Here is a 15,638-nt window from a genome sequence, read left to right on the forward strand (position 1 = left end):
GGCCAGACGTCATTTCCTGGAGAAATGATTAGTGGCCTGGTTATATCAGAGAGGATGTTAACCTTGCTGGAGAAGAAAGAGGCTGACGTTAGGGCTGGGCAGTCAGGAGGAGCAGGCGTTTAAGGCTTTCCTGAAATTTAGTTTCCAGAGGCAATACTGGGCTTGAGAACCTGGGGTTCCCAAATGTTTTCAGTTCCCAGGTTGTCACTGATGTGCATCTATTACTTCCCTGAGCCTCAGTCTCCTACATCTATTTCTTGGAGCTTTGGAATTTTTTTTTTTTTTAACTTAAAAAAAATATTCTTATTTATTTTTTGGCTGTGTTGGGTGTTCACTGCTGCGCACGGGCTTTCTCTAGTTGCGACGAGACGAGCAGGGGCTACTCTTTGTTGCGGTGCGCGGGCTTCTCATCGTGGTGGCTTCTCTTGTTGCGGAGCACAGGTTCTAGGCGTGTGGACTTCAGTAGTTGTGGCGTGTGGGCTCCGTAGTTGTGGCTCGCAGGCTCTAGAGCTGGAGGCTCAGTAGTTGTGGTGCACAGGCTTAGTTGCTCTGTGGCGTGTGGGATCTTCCCGGACCAGGGGTCGAACCTGGGTCCCCTGCATTGGCAGGTGGACTCCTAACCACTGCGCCCCCAGGGAAGTCCGGAGCTTTGGATTTTATATTAATGTTCACAGCTTTGATTGTGGGGAAAGAAAGAAGGGAGAGAAGAACAGGAGTGAAGGAGGGAGGAAAAGAGGGTTTGCCTTGGGACTCATGTCATGGCACTCAGAAGCTATTAGGAAGTTTAGAAACATCTATCTAAAGCAGTGGTTCTTAATGGGGTGGGTGGGGATGGGGGTACAGTTTCGTTCACCCATCCACTCATCCACCTTTCCTTTCTTCCTCCCTTCCTTTCCTTTCCCCTTCCTTCCTTCCTTCCTTCCATCGTCCATCTGTCCACCCATCCACCCATAGCCCATTTATCCACCCATCTGCTCAGGGGCCATTTGACAGTGTCTGGAGACATTTTCTTGGTTGTTGCAACTGAGGGGATGCTACTGTCATCTGTCTAGTGGATTGAGGCCAGGGTTGCTACTAAACACCCTACAGATGCACAGGATAGTCCACCACCACAAGAATTATCCGGCCCCAAGTGTCAGTAGTTTGGAGCAACTCTTCTAAAGGAGTTGAGACAGAGTCATCCTATAGGTTGGGGGATGATGATAAGGACTCTGGCTGGTCATCCAGCCCAAAGCAGTTTAGATTTGATGAGCCTGGAATAAATGTTCTTCCTGACCCCTTCTGCTCTGTGCTGTTTCACAGGATCAGGAAGACTATGTCCTGGCTTTCTCCGGTCCTTGGTCCCCCCAACCTCACTGCTGTAGGATATATGTTGGAGAGGGACCAAGACATACAGAGTCTATCCTGATTCCTCCCTAAGTGCCCACAGTGGGGTAGGCTGGAGAAAACATGCAGGGGATGCCAGGTTTCATATTTGGCTTCTGGAGGCAGGGTTGCTGGGCCAGCTCTGCTTAGTCAGGGCTCTGGAATGGAGACAAGTCATTTTCATAGCATGACTGTGTTACAGGAAAACGTCTGTTCAATTGCTGGGGACTCTGCTGGTGTTGGGAATCACTTAATTCAGTCCCAAATCCTTCCTTGACCCATCTTTGACTCATAAGTTTACAGAGATTTGTATTGCTCCCATGGCAGTCTAATTAGCTGTGACCGAAATCCCCCCTTCACAGCGCCCCCATCCCGCCTCCTACACCTCTGTAAAGGCATTTCCTAAGTTCATGGTGGTTTTCCATGATAGTAATAAGTAGATACCACAAGGGGGGGAGATCTTGGGTTTGGAAATGGAAAAATCTGAAAGAAGCATGTAGGGATTTGGTTTTTCTCCTGTGTCCTGTCCCAGGAAAGCTTACACACCCAGTGGCCTTTGTGGCTAGTCTATGGCTCTTTCTTCTGTCTGCTCCCTGAGAAGTGACGTCTGAACTCCTCTATGGTGGGAGGCATGGGCAGGCATCCCTGGGGCTCAGTGATCACCCCAGCTCAGTCCCGCTGCTGATCGGAGAAGCTGGAGTGAGCCCTGCTAGCAGCTTCCTGTGTGCCACCTCCAGCAAAGCCGCAGCCTGGCCGCTAGTACCTGCGTCCCAAACAGTGGCCTTGGTACCGAGGGGAGGCTAAGGAAAGACAAGACAAAGGGCAGTAGAGGGCAGTATTTACTCACAGTCCCCGTGGACCTTGTCACCACTGTGATTCTGCTGCACGACTGTGATTCCAGGACTGACCCTGCTCATGATATTATTGTATTTTAGGAAAGTCCAGGTATATGTTGGCAGGAAAGGGGCAGGAGGGCATGGCTTGTGGGAAGGGGTTGCTCTTCAAGGGCAAGGACTAAGCTTTGGACTTTCTGTGATTTTCTCGTAGTGCCAATACAGTGCCTACTGCCAGGGATTTTAGAATTGAATCCTGAGAAGAGAAACAAGAACTCCCCACCAACCCCACCTCTCCAGCCCAAACTCCTTTCAAGCCTTTCACATCTCCCATGTGTCATAGCAGGAGAGTTTATTCCAAAAGGGGATTGATGACCATTGTCTTTCTGCTGAAGTCTGTGGCGGAGGAAGTGGAGTGATGCTGTAGTCAGAGGGGTTCATTGAACAAAAAATACTGAGCGCTCACCTCTTCAGTGGACCAGACAAAAGCCCTGTCCTGAGAGAGCTGTGGCCCAGTGTATAGGCAGGAGGGAGGCCTGGTGAAGCCCGGCTCTCGAGTTTGCAGAGTCCCTCCATGCCCATCTCCAGAAGTGGTCCTCAGGGAGCAGTGGGTGAAGGGACAGCCGTGTGACCTCTGAAAGCCTTTCCTACCTTGAACTGTATATCTCTGGGGCTTTCGCAGCAAAGGGACTGGAGCCAAGGAGAGACACCTCGTGTTGGCTTTGTCCTCTGGCTGGGCACAGGCATGGGTGGCTGAGCCAGTCTTGTGCAGTCCCTGAATTTACAAAGCAGAGGCCAGGCAAGGCTGAGCTGAACTGGAGGTGGGGGTTCAGCTTCTGGACTTGGAGCCAGGATCTGTTTGTAGCCTCCCCACTGTAGAGGGGCAGCTGCATGACTCATGAGCTGAAGGGCCAGGCAGAAGCCACTCTCTTTGGCTCACAGGAATTCTGCTTGTTTGTGTATGTGTGTGTGTGTGTGTGTGTGTGTGTGTGTGTGTGTGTGTTCGTGCCTTCTCCCCCTTCTCTAACTTTTCCTCCTCTGCAGGAGATCTGCCCAAGGAGAATCCGTATGAGGATGTGGACTTAAAGAGCCGAAGAGCAGGACGAAAATCCCAGCAACTGTCTGAGAACTCCTTGGACTCTTTGCACAGGATGTGGAGTCCTCAGGACAGGAAGTACAACAACCCACCCACTCAGGTAACAGCAGCCCTGACTTGGGCCTGTAGGGTCAGCACGAGGCGTGGGCCAGCTTCCACTCAGGCTTTTTGCCTCACTAGTGCTAGGCGAAGGTGACGTCAGGGAAGAGCTCTGCACTCGGGGACTTCTGCCGTGTCCATATGCTTGTGGACAATCGAGATGTGCTCTTAGGAGCACCCTGTCCCACCTTCTTCCCTTCGCTGCTTGAGCCGCAAAACTAAGGCAGGAGTCCCTGTAGTCTCTTGTCTAATCATTATTTCTCCTCCCCTTCCTGGAAACAGGAAGACAGGGCCCGGGTTGGAGTCTTGGTATTCTGCAGCTCTGGCAGAACTGATCTCAGCACTGGCATTTAGGGGCCAGGCGTAGGCCCGAGAACCTGATTTGGAGAACTAGACAGGTGTCTCCAGGACCTGGAACCACTTCCACTGAATAAATGGTTGAATGGATGAATCTCTGAGGAATGGACTGATAGAGGCAGAATGAGAAGAAAGGTGAAGAGTTGAAGGAAGCTCTTAGACTGTAGCTCATTCTGGCCTTGTCCATGGTGGACAGGAGGCAGGAGAATGGAGATCCTATCTTGGACCTACCCAAGCAACTCTAACTCTCCTAGATTTTTTTTTTTTAAATAAATTTTATTTGTTTATTTATTTATTTATTTTTGGCTGCGTTGGGTCTTCGTTGCTACGTGCGGGCTTTCTCTAGTTGTGGCGAGTGGGGGCTACTCTCCGTTGAGGTGCACAGGCCTCTCGTCACGGTGGCGTCTCTTGTTGCAGAGCACGGGCTCTAGGTGCGCACGCTTTAGTAGTTGTGGCACGTGGGCTCAGTAGATGTGGCATGCGGGCTCAGTAGTTGTGGCGCACGGGCTTAGTTGCTCCGCAGCATGTGGGGTCTTCCCGGACCAGGGCCTGAACCCGTGTCCCCTGCACTGGCAGGTGGATTCTTAACCACTGAGCAACCAGGGAAGGCCTTCTCCTAGATATTTTATAACACTGGCTAGAGAATATAAAAATGATTTCTTCTGGCTTTGGAATGATGTGACTTTTTATAAAAGATTTACCTTTCTAACGTGCTCTGTTCAAATAAGCTTCCATTGAATTTGTATTTCCAGACTGGTTGGGTGGGAAGGGGAAATTGGGGGATGGGGTGGAAGGAGGATTGCTGAAGAGTGGTGAGCGGCGATGCCAGATCCAGACGGCAGGTGGAAGGCATGCCAAGTTTGCAGGGGTGCTGCCTTTTTGGTGGTGAGCAGGATCTGCCGAGAGTAAGGTGCCCTGTGCTGAAGGGTGTCAGTCTAGACAGAGGGAGGCAGAAAGTAGATCCGGGCAGGGATGGGAGCAGCCCAGGACCATGTAGGTGAGGGAGCCACTGGCTCCGAGGCCTGCCTTGCCAGGCTTTGGTGGTCAGAGCCCTGTATTCTCCCTGGAAGAAGTGAGCAGGGCTGGGTTGACATGTAGATTCTGGCCTCTGCTAGAGAAGCATTTTAGGACTAACTCAGGGGCTGAGTGGGGAAGACTGGTTCCGTCGACCACACCCAGTAATGAGCAGAGTCTAAGACTTGTCCCAGAGCTCAGGAGGGGCCCGCAGAATTCTTGCTTGGCCTTCTTTTTCCACTCAGATGACAGCCCAGTTTTCTTAGTCTCTGCTTTCTTTTTTCTGGAAGAAGTAGTTAAGCTTCCTTTGTGGAAGCAAGTATCGAATCTAGCCCTGACCTGCTGATCAGCAGCTGAGTTCTTAAAAGAGGAAACCCTGGCATATGGAAATTCCAGGTGGGATTTGGAGGAGTCTCTGGGATGCCAGCCTGTGGCTTCTCTGTCCAAGTCCCAGCAGACAGGTGCCTGCCAAGGCATCTGTGCTGAGTCCCTCTCCCATGTCCCCTCTCCCATGCCAGCTCTCCCTGAAACCCGGCAGCCAGTCCCTACGCAGTGGGAACTGGTCAGAAAGGAAGAGCCACCGGCTGCCACGATTACCCAAGAGGCACAGCCATGACGACATGCTGCTGCTGGCTCAGTTGAGCCTGCCATCTTCACCCTCCAGCCTCAATGAGGACAGCCTCAGCACCACAAGTGAACTGCTGTCCAGCCGCCGGGCCCGCCGCATTCCCAAGGTAGCCTCCCCAGCTGGAGCTGGCTGGGGCTGGGCAGGTGGGCAGGCAGGCGGTGGCTCTTCTCTCCTTCCCCCCTCCCTCTCTCCTTCCCCCCTCCCTCCCTCTCTCCTACCCCCTTCCCCCCTTCCCCCCTTCCCCCCTTCCCCCCTTCCCCCCTTCCCCCCTTCCTTCCTTCCTTCCTTCCTTCCTTCCTTCCTTCCTTCCTTCCTTCCTTCCTTCCTTCCTTCCTTCCTTCCTTCCTTCCTTCCTTCCTTCCTTCCTTCCTTCCTTCCTTCCTCCCTCCCTCCCTCCCTCCCTTCCTCCCTTCCCTCCCTCCCTAATCTGGGCCTGCTTCCTCAATTCTCCTGAAATCAATTTCAGGTCCAGGCACTGGCCTTTCTTTTTCATCTGGCTAATTTCCTTTCTTATCAATAAAGATGCACTAAGTGATTAATGCTGTTCAGATGTTAGGGGAAAACAGGCTAGCCCGGCCCCCAGGGAGTGCTCCATGCCACTGGGTGGATGGAAACAGTCCTTAAGAAGCTTCCCATTAGTGAGTGTGGGGTGCGTGAAGTCTCTGTGTACGCAGAAACATCTCCAGGCATTGAAGGACCTAGGACTCAAACATGGGTCTTCCTTTCTATAACTCTCAGAATTGAGAGTTTTCAGCAACGATTTGCACACATAGGCAGCCAGGCCCAAATCCCCAGCCCAAAGCAGCAGGATTTAGCCAAGTGGTATTTTTAGCCTGCAAACAATGCTTGGGTATATTGGGAATTTAGCTCCTTCCTGCCAGGGCCCCAGGTTGTAGCCCAGAGGGGAAAGGCTCAATCCTTGTTCCTGTTATTGCCTCTGAACAGCTCTTTGTCTCACTTGGTTCAGGGACTCTTGAGACCCAGGAGCTCCCATCCTGTCTAGTTTGATCACAGTTCCTTCCTCTGGGGAGCTAAGTATAAAGTCCTTGTCTTGGGGGCAGGAGACCACTAAGGGGACAAGTAGATGGGGAGCCACCAGTCTGCCCTTGGGGCCAGTGCAGCAGGGAGACCAGTACTGGGCCCATTGCGGGGAGGGCAGAAGGCTTGTGCCACTAATGGAACGGACGGCCTCTGTAAATCAGCCTTCTGAGGAGCAGGGGCAGTTGGTGTTAGGGTTGCCTCACCCTCCCTGCTTTTCTCACCCAGCTTGTCCAAAGAATTAACTCCATCTACAATGCCAAGCGGGGAAAGAAGAGGTTAAAAAAGCTGTCCATGTCCAGCATTGAGACATCATCACTGAGAGGTAGGCCTGGATGCCTGAGCTGGCTCAGCTTTCTGGGGCCCTTGGGCATTAGAAGTGGGGAGAGGCATGGACTAGCCTCAGTTTACCCTTCCATGGGGCAATCGTGGGATCCTCCTGTCTTCTAGGAGGGTAGAGCCCTGCGAAAAAGTGGCCACATAGGAGGGGAGGGCCAAAGAGGGAAGAAAGCCTTGGGAGGGGTTAGTGCAGACTTTGGGCTGTGAGGCCCTGAATAGGAAAGTGGGTGTGGGAATCTGCATCTGGCAAAAGGAAAGGCCAGACTTACTGAGCACTGTGGTCTGTTTCCCATTTCAAATCTTGGCCTCCAGGAGGCAAGACCCTTGTGTTCCAGGCTGATAGGCCTCTCTGCTGGCTCAGCCTCCAGCTTTGGCCCTCAGCTTGCCCCAGATCAGGACTGGATGGATAGGGGTTTTGTAAATAGATGAGCACCTGCAGTTTCAGCTCTGAGGGACCCTGGCCCCGGGCCACGCAGCACCTGGCCAGGGGCCCACTGGGGCCCAGACGAGGTATATCCCTCATGAGAAGAGTTGGGTGGGGGGCACAGAAAACATTTGCTGTGGGGCAATGGCTCAGCAAGCATACACTCTGCTCTTCACTTTTCCAGATGAGAATAGTGAGAGCGAGAGCGACTCCGACGACAGGTTCAAAGGTGAGGCACGGCTCCCCCAGAGCATGGAACCCTTTCCTGCCCTGGCTGTGGGGAATCAGCCTTCCCTTCTCTGCACATACAGTTCCAATGTCCCAGAGTGGCCCCGTTTGGAGAGGCGATGGCAGGCAGGATACGAGGCCAACAGAGCAAGGAGCTCTAGGGGAGTCCATTCCTACGGTCATGGAGCTCAGCCCTGAGAGGTTAAATGCAACCATCTCCCTTTTCCCAAATGTAAGGCCGGTGACCCTGCCTTACTTTCCCAAGCCGTTGTCCATGAAAATTGGGTGCTAGGTTTGCCTGGTAAGTGTTGTGAATGTGGAGAGTCAGAGATGGGTTCAGTAGGTTACAAGTACCTCTTCTGGTTGTAAGAAGTGTGCCAAAGTCTGAGGAAACTGGTACTCTGGAGGCCCTGAGGCCACTCATCTACCACCTCCCTGGAAAGGCTCTGGGACCTTCATGTTCCAGGGGGCCTTGGGCAAATCTCTGTTCTTTCTCTACTGGGAAGCCCTGCCTAGACCTTCCTGGATGATTAAAGTATATGGCAGCTATAGCTCCCTCCTTCCCTCCTCTGCTGGTCCCCCAGGCAAGTGGGCAAGTGGACTTTTGGCCTGGCGACAGGGAAAAAGGGTCCAAGTCCAAGGACTGATAGGGGCCCTAGGATGAAGGCTTCGTGGATGTCCATATCTTCTAGTCGTGTTGGCACAGGGGCAGGGGTGGCTGGGTGCCCTTGATGCATCCCTGGCTCAGGCAGTCTGTTGGCCCCAGCTCAGCCTCCAGAGGCTCCCGGAGGCCCTGACTGTGTCAGGCAGACAGGCTACCTTGCTCTCCCCCAGACCTCGTTGGCTCAGGCCGCCAGACTAGGCTCCTGCACTTAGAGGTGGCCCATGGGGATGGCGCTCTGATCGTGGGGTGGAGGGGGCTCACGTGGGGGTCTTGTCCCTGATGTGCGACCTGCCCCCAGCCCACACGCAGCGCCTGGTCCACATCCAGTCCATGCTGAAGCGTGCACCCAGCTACCGGACCCTGGAGCTGGAGCTGCTCCAGTGGCAGGAGCGGGAGCTGTTTGAGTACTTCGTGGTGGTGTCCCTCAAGAGGAAGCCATCCCGGAACACTTACCTCCCTGAGGTCTCCTACCAGTTTCCCAAGGTGAGGCCACCTCCCTCCTTCCCTGCCCGCTCCTCTGCCTCCTCCTTTCTGCCTGGCCCATCTGGGGAAGAAGAGAGATCCTGTTCCTGCCTTAGCAACTCACCTCACTGCACTAGCCCTGAGCGTGGCTGCCTGTAGCCAGGAGGAAGGAGAGGGGGGGGTGGGTTTGGGCCAGTGAGTATTAGGAGGATGAGGGCGGAGAGCACACCCCGCAGCGTGCCTAGAATGAGATCCACGTTGTTTACAGGACTTCAAGGGTCCTGAGGAAGGGCCCCCAGCTACTTCTCCTACCTTATTACTTTTCTTTTCTCTTTTTCCACCACTTTATTGAGATACAATTCACATACTATATAATTCACCTGTTTAAAGCGTACGATTCAATAACTTTTAGTGTAGTCACAGTTATGTGACTACATATCAATTTTAGAACATTTTCGTCACCCTCCAAAGAAACCCTGTACCCATTAGCACTCACTCCCAATTTCCCCCACATACCTGAGCTGCTACCACTCCTTCCCTGCCCGCCCCCAGCCAGCCGGCCTGGCCTCCTTGCTCTTCCTGTAACACTCGGGCCCTTTCTCTCTGCCATTGCCTCTGCTGGGAATCTTCTTTCCCCAGCTCTTCACTTGGCTGCTGGCTCTTTCTCATTCTTCATTCTCCGATCAAATAGGAGATCTTTCTGGATACTCTAAAGTAGCCCCACCCACCCACTTATCTCTCTCATATCGCCCTGTTTATTTCCTTTGTGGCACCCTCTGAAATTTTGTTGTTGATTATCTCACTCTGCTGACCAGGATGCACAGGGACAGGGACCTTGTCCACTTGGTTTTCTGTTGGTAGCCCAGCAACATGCCAGGTGCCACATAGAAAGTGCTAATTTGGCATATATTGAATGAATAAATGATGACTCAGCCCACATCCGGACCTCTGTGAGAAATGGGAGTGGGGTCAGGGTAGGGTTGCTGAGAAGGAGGCCAGTTGGGCAAACGCCACCTAGGACTCTCGGGGGAGGAGCTATTTGTCAGCTACCCCCCACCATCCCCAAGTTCCACGTCTTCTCTTATCTCTCTCTCCCCATATTCCTCTTCCTTGCAGCTGGACCGACCCACCAAGCAGATGCGGGAGGCAGAGGAGAGGCTCAAGGCCATTCCCCAGTTTTGCTTCCCTGATGCCAAGGACTGGCTTCCTGTATCAGAGTACAGCAGGTGAGGCCCGGCCTGGCATAGCCTCCTTTACCCCCATAACAGTGGGCAGCTGACTCTGGCCCACCCTAGTCCCAGCCTCCTCTCCTACCGCATGCAGCCTGGTCCTTCACCCCCTCCCTGGGCGGTCCCTCTTCTTGGGGGCTGTTTCCTGGGTCCTCTGATATTTTCCTGATGCCAGACTTCTCCCTGTTCCAGTGAGACGTTCTCTTTCATGCTGACTGGGGAAGATGGCAGCAGACGCTTTGGCTACTGCAGGCGCTTACTAGTAAGTAGGGCCATTCGGTCCTCAGGGACTGGGCCACAGTGTTTGTATGTGTGTATGTATGCTCTTCTTTAACTTGAGATGGTAGAAACTCAAGTTGCTCTATGTTCTGCTTTCTTGTATGCTGCCTGAGGCCACCGCGCGCGTGCGCGCACACACACACATGCAGGCACGCACGCACGCACGCACGCACACACACACACACACCACGAAGCACTCCCTGGGATGGCAGGACTTAAAGTGGCCTCTCTGATTGGGCCCCAGGATCTAAGATAATCTACAATAAGGGAAGAGATTGGATCACTTTCTACTGGGCTGTCATATGTTTTTAGCTCTTCTTTACTTTTTCTTTTTGTTCATTTACTTTGGGCTTACAGGCTTAGATTGCTGATCCTGATTGCAGGATCACATCAACCCAGCAGTACGTGTGTGTGCATCAGATTGGGGTGGAGGACAACCTTCCTCGCCCCCATACCTGGCCAACCTGATGTGCATCCTGTCCATGGTCTGGTCGGGCTGGAGGCTGAGCAGGGACAGAGCAGTACCTTCTATGGGATTCTGGGAGAGATGCCTTGAACTCAAGGGAAAGGGAGAGTTTTGAAAATATAAGCCATGTTGTAGAGAGAGAAGCACTACACCATCCCTCTTCTCATTAGTCCTGGGAAATAGATTGAGGTAAAGGTAAAGAGAGTCCTGTCACACACTCCCCTGGGGCTCACCAGGGGTATTGTTGGCTTGGGTTGTTGACAGAGTTTCAGGGTTCCCAGGCCTTAGTGGGAGAAGGGGCAGATTAGGGGGATCTTCGACAAAGGTGATGTATAGCAGGGACTCCAGGTGAAGGATTCTGGGCTGTTCATTCATTCATTCAGAAACATGTAGCATACACCTGCTGAGGGTTAGGCAGTATATGCTAAAGGCACATAAAGATGAGTTAGACATGGCAACTATCTTCAAGGAACTTTAGATAGTCCAGTAGAGGAGGTAGGACTTTCAATGTAGAAGGCAGGGCAAAGGGAATGAACTGTGATTTGGGATCTGTTTATGTTCCAGGCTAGATGCTTTAAGTATGTCATTTTCTTTATTACTCATAATAGCCCGTGAGGTATTGGGTTGGCCAAAAAGTTGGTTCGGGTTTTTCCATAGCATCGTAGGAAAAACCCGAACCAACTTTTTGGCCAACCCAGTATTATTAAATACGTCCTTTAGATTAAGAAACCGAGACTCAGAGGTAGAATGACTTGCCCAGGGTCATACAGCCAATCAGAGCCAGAGCCAGGGTGACTCCAAGTCCTTTAACACCAAGTCTGGTAGTCCTGGATCACCCCAAAGGGTAGTCTGGGGAGAAGGAGTACTTGGAGATAGAATGCCTGGTGAGTGGGGCTAAGGGAAGGTAGAGCAGTACAGATGCCAGGTGGGGAGCCAGGCAGGTTCACCTGGGCCTGGTATTTCCTTTGCCCAGCGTTCCAAAGGCTGCCTTTGCAGGAGGAGAGATGGAGCAGAGCTGCTCCTTTGCAGCGGGCCTGCTGCCCCCAGGGAAGAGCTTGTTTGTCCTGGCGTTCTCAGAGAGGGCCTGGGCTGGGTCCCTGCCAAGGGGGCTGGCACTAGCTCGGCATTCCTGCAGATTGGACACAATGATTCTAACCCAAATCCCACATACTTGTTTTAATCACTTGGGGCTTTAGGGGAGGCGGGGGAGAGGGAAGAAGAGAGGAGTGAGTTTCAGGCCTAATATGGACAAAAACAGATTCTGCCTTCTCTTTAGATCTGTGACGTGTGGCCAGCAGGTTTGGAGACTGAAATAGCCCATCTGCATTTGCTTAGCAGCCTGCATGAGGGGCCAGCACCTGCTGCTTTGCTGCCTCCCTGCTTGGCCTTGCTGGGCACTCCAGGCCTCTGAGCCAGAGGCAGCCACAGAGCCCTGCCAGCCCCTGGCTGGAGAAGTCAACTCCTGTGGACTCACTCCAGCCTGCATTTGGGGGCTCCAGGCCTGGGGAGCTCTCAGTGCACACCTCCTTCAGCTGCCTACCTTTCAAATCCCCCTTTTACTTTGTTCTCCTCTACTCTGTACATGCCTCTGCCCAGTCTCTTTGTGTTTCTTTCCCTTGCTTTCTGTCAGAAGGCAGCATACTTTAGAGGTAATACAGCAAATCAGAGGCAGAAACAGACTCCTGGTTCCATGACTTGTCAATACATGACCTTGGACAACGGCTTAATAATTTTGAACTCAGTTTCCTCATCAATAAGAGGGGGATAATAATGCCTATCTAACAAGTTTTTGGAAAGTTCCAAGCCCAGGACTCAGATATGGTAAATATTCAATAAATAGTAGTTTGCTTCTCTTATCTGGTGTCAGTTTGCTTTCCTAGAATGGGGATGGATCAAGGAAGGGAGAAAAGAGCAACTGAGAAAAGGAATGTTTTGCAGAATGTCCCCTCTGGGAGGCAGAAGACCGCCTGGCTTTCTCCTAAGGATGTACACAAGTCCCTCCCTTACCATTGGGGGCCTGGGGATTTAGGGATATAAATCCACACATCACCCCGTAGCCTCTGCCAAACCGCTTCGTCCTTTGCCAGCCCCCCATCAGTGTCCTCCTGGGGTGGGGGGGGGGAGAGCGGAGCCTGTGTAGAGCTTGGCAGGAGTCTGGCACCTTGGGCTGGAAGGCCCAGCAGAGGCTGAAGCCTGCCCCCAAAGAGTGGCAGCCCTTTCCTTGGGGGCCCGGTTGAGTAGAGGTTTAGAAGAGGCCCGGAGTCTTCACTAGAAGACTGGTGCTTAGTCCTCAGTTCCCAAGGAAAAGGAGTCAGATATAGTAATCATGCATTCTCTGTGTCTGTGTCTCTCTCCTCCTTGTCCTGGCCCAGCCAAGTGGGAAAGGGCCTCGGTTGCCAGAGGTATACTGTGTCATCAGCCGCCTTGGCTGCTTCGGCTTGTTTTCCAAGGTAAGAGGGCTCTGGCTTACTTCCCTCCCCCTTCCCCCAGCTGACAGCTCCCATAGGAGTATCTGCATGCGGCATAGATGAGAAAACCACCTGTGTGTGTGTGAGAGGGTGAGAGAAGGCGAGAGTGCAAGGGCAAGTGCAAGCGAGCTCTCTGACTCCCTCCGCATCTACCAGCTCCTGCACGGGCAGTGTCTGCTGATGTCACAGCTCACCCTGGGCCACGGGCGGAGCTGAGTCCTCGGGGACAGAGACCCTGCGGGAAGCCAAGTGCCCAGGAACCCAACCTCAAGTGGTATTTCCTTTGCCCAGCTACTCAGATCTTGGAGTCTGAGGCAAGGACTAGTTAGGGGGCAGAGGCGACACTGAGTGGCCAGGGACACGGGAAGGGTAGGGTGTGCAGCTCCTGGCGAGATAGTCCGCCATCTCCCAGCTTTTGGCCCGGGCTGGTCAGATGCCGGGCTGCCCTCTGCTCTGCCCAGGAGGTAGGGGAGGGTGGCGCCCTGACACCCTTCCTCTTTGGGCTGCTGGCGGTGGGCACAGGTCCTAGATGAGGTGGAGCGCCGGCGTGGGATCTCCGCCGCTTTGGTCTATCCCTTCATGAGAAGTCTCATGGAATCACCCTTCCCTGCCCCAGGGAAGACCATCAAAGTGAAGACATTCCTGCCGGGGGCTGGCAATGAGGTAGGGATTTCTGCAGCCTCTTCTCTCAGACCACGGACCGGGGCTGGCGTGGGACCTGCTGAGCCAAGGCTCAGTCTCTGGGGTTGCCGAGCACGGCTCCTTCCTTGCTCAACACATTTGTACACCTCACCAGCAGGGACTAAAAAGAGTGAATGACAGAACTGTAACTGTTGCTCAACTCTCTGCAGCTTCTCAGGGCCCTCCCTGACCTGTTTGGACTAAACTGCAGGCCACCTTTTATTCATTCATCAAATATTGACAGAATATGTGCTCTCTCACAGTCAGGGTTCCTGCAGACCTTGAGGCAGAGTCATATAGTTAAAGAGGGGCACAGCTCGGTCCCTGTGGAGTTCATAGTCTAGTGGGAGGGACCGACATTAAATAAATACTTGTACATAGAAACAGATAACCCCTAAAAGTGTTAGGTGCCAAGTGAAAGCACAGAGTGAGAGTGTGTAACAGGGGCTGTGCTTTAGATGAGGGGCCAGGAAAGGCCTCCTCTGAGGAAGTGACATTTTACTGGGGACCCAAGGGGAGTAGAGTCAACCCGATGAAGTGGGAGGAGGTACACTGAAAGAGAAGGGTATGGGCAGGAGAGGATTATTCCAGGTAGAGGGACAGCATGCAAAGGCAAAAGTTGGGAAAGTGTGGATGCTTGCCGAGGAATGGAAAAAAAGGCCGGGGTGGTTGAAAAGGGGAGTGAGCAGGGTGGATAGACAGCAGGGCCAAATCACAACATACATGTAGGCCAAGTTCAGGGTTTTGGAATGTCTCTAAAGCAGGGTTATAAGATCCGAGATATGGTTTCAAAAGCTCACCCTGGCTGCTATGTAGAATTTGGACTGGAGTGAAAACAGGGAGATCAGCTTGGATATGTTGCAGTAGTACAGGCAAGAGATGATTGGAGTTTGGATTAAGGTGTGGACAAAAAGATGAAGAGAATAGATGGATGTGAGATGTGCTTTAGAATGAGGGTCAATAGCACATTGTGTTTGATTGGAAATAGGGAATAGTGTTAGGGAGATTTGAAGGCGAATGCCCAGTTTTCTGGCTTGAGCAACAGGTCAGCAATGGAGCACCTGGAGGGAGGAGGAGGCTTGTGAAGGAGGAAGAGTTTGACTTTGTGCACAGTACATTTACGATGCCTGTGAGACACCCCAGTGAAGATGTTTAGTAGCAAGCAGTGTAGACAGGGAAGAGAAGATAGTCCCGAGGGCCTCCAGCATTTAGAGGGCCTGCAGCAGAGGAGGAGCAGGCCTGAAAACTCAGACAGGAGGAGCGCCAGGAAGCCAAGGACGGGGGCCTCTCAGAAATGGAGTGCTCAGGCGAGGTCAGGATGAGGTGTGGCGGGGTGCCTTGAGTTTCAGAAACGTGGGGGGTCAAGGGGCCGAGAAGCTTGAGTAGAGAGAGTTGAGAAGTGAATGGGGTTGAGAAGGGGGAGTAGCCAGTCTGTAGAGACAGCTTTTAAGAGGCCTGGCTGTGGGGAGACATGGGGAAGGGCCAGTGGTTGAACGGTAATGTGGAGCCAGGGGAGAGTCTGTTGAAGGTGGTTGTCTGGGTGCTGGTGGGAGTGGCCCATCAGAGGAAGAGGTTAAAGCAGCAGCAGAGCCGGGGGGACAGTCAGACGGTCAGTGAGAAGGCAGGGCTGTGGGATCCAGGGAGAGACTGGCTTCTTAGGAGAGAAGGGTACTTCCTTGTGTAATGGCAAGGAAGGGCCATGGCTTGTAGAGTCTGGATTCTCATCTGATGGTTTCAGTTTTCTCAAAATGGAAAAGAAGATCATCCTCTGAGAGTGAGAGGTGGATGCTGGGTTTGAGGAGAGGGAAGAAGAAATAACGCAGTTGCTGCAGGGAGTGGAGAGGGTCTGACTAAAGAAACACTGGGTTTGCTGGGAGTGGCGAATGCCATTTAAGGCCTCTCTTGTAGCATCTTTTCCCCCACGCTCTTTCGGAGGGACTTTCTGCTTCGTGCATGACCTGGGGGCAG

At 52.8% G+C, this 15,638-nt stretch overlaps 1 protein-coding gene across 15 annotated transcripts in view; it reads left to right on the top strand.

Annotated features, from left to right (window-relative positions):
- Positions 1-15,638, top strand: part of DENND2B (DENN domain containing 2B) — a 178,963-nt gene that overhangs the window by 152,630 nt on the left and 10,695 nt on the right. For 14 of the 15 annotated variants that reach the window (XM_067038671.1, XM_067038670.1, XM_067038666.1 and 11 more), the window contains 9 exons: positions 3,243-3,394; positions 5,283-5,498; positions 6,659-6,755; positions 7,378-7,422; positions 8,384-8,568; positions 9,664-9,773; positions 9,969-10,038; positions 12,894-12,971; positions 13,512-13,652. In XM_067038671.1, the coding sequence (XP_066894772.1) occupies positions 3,243-3,394; positions 5,283-5,498; positions 6,659-6,755; positions 7,378-7,422; positions 8,384-8,568; positions 9,664-9,773; positions 9,969-10,038; positions 12,894-12,971; positions 13,512-13,652 (1,094 nt within the window). The remainder of the gene's footprint in view (positions 1-3,242; positions 3,395-5,282; positions 5,499-6,658; positions 6,756-7,377; positions 7,423-8,383; positions 8,569-9,663; positions 9,774-9,968; positions 10,039-12,893; positions 12,972-13,511; positions 13,653-15,638) is intronic. The other variant, XM_067038674.1, reaches the window with a different exon arrangement.

The sequence above is a fragment of the Kogia breviceps genome, chromosome 7 (assembly GCF_026419965.1).
Source record: "Kogia breviceps isolate mKogBre1 chromosome 7, mKogBre1 haplotype 1, whole genome shotgun sequence".
NCBI lineage: Eukaryota > Metazoa > Chordata > Mammalia > Artiodactyla > Physeteridae > Kogia > Kogia breviceps.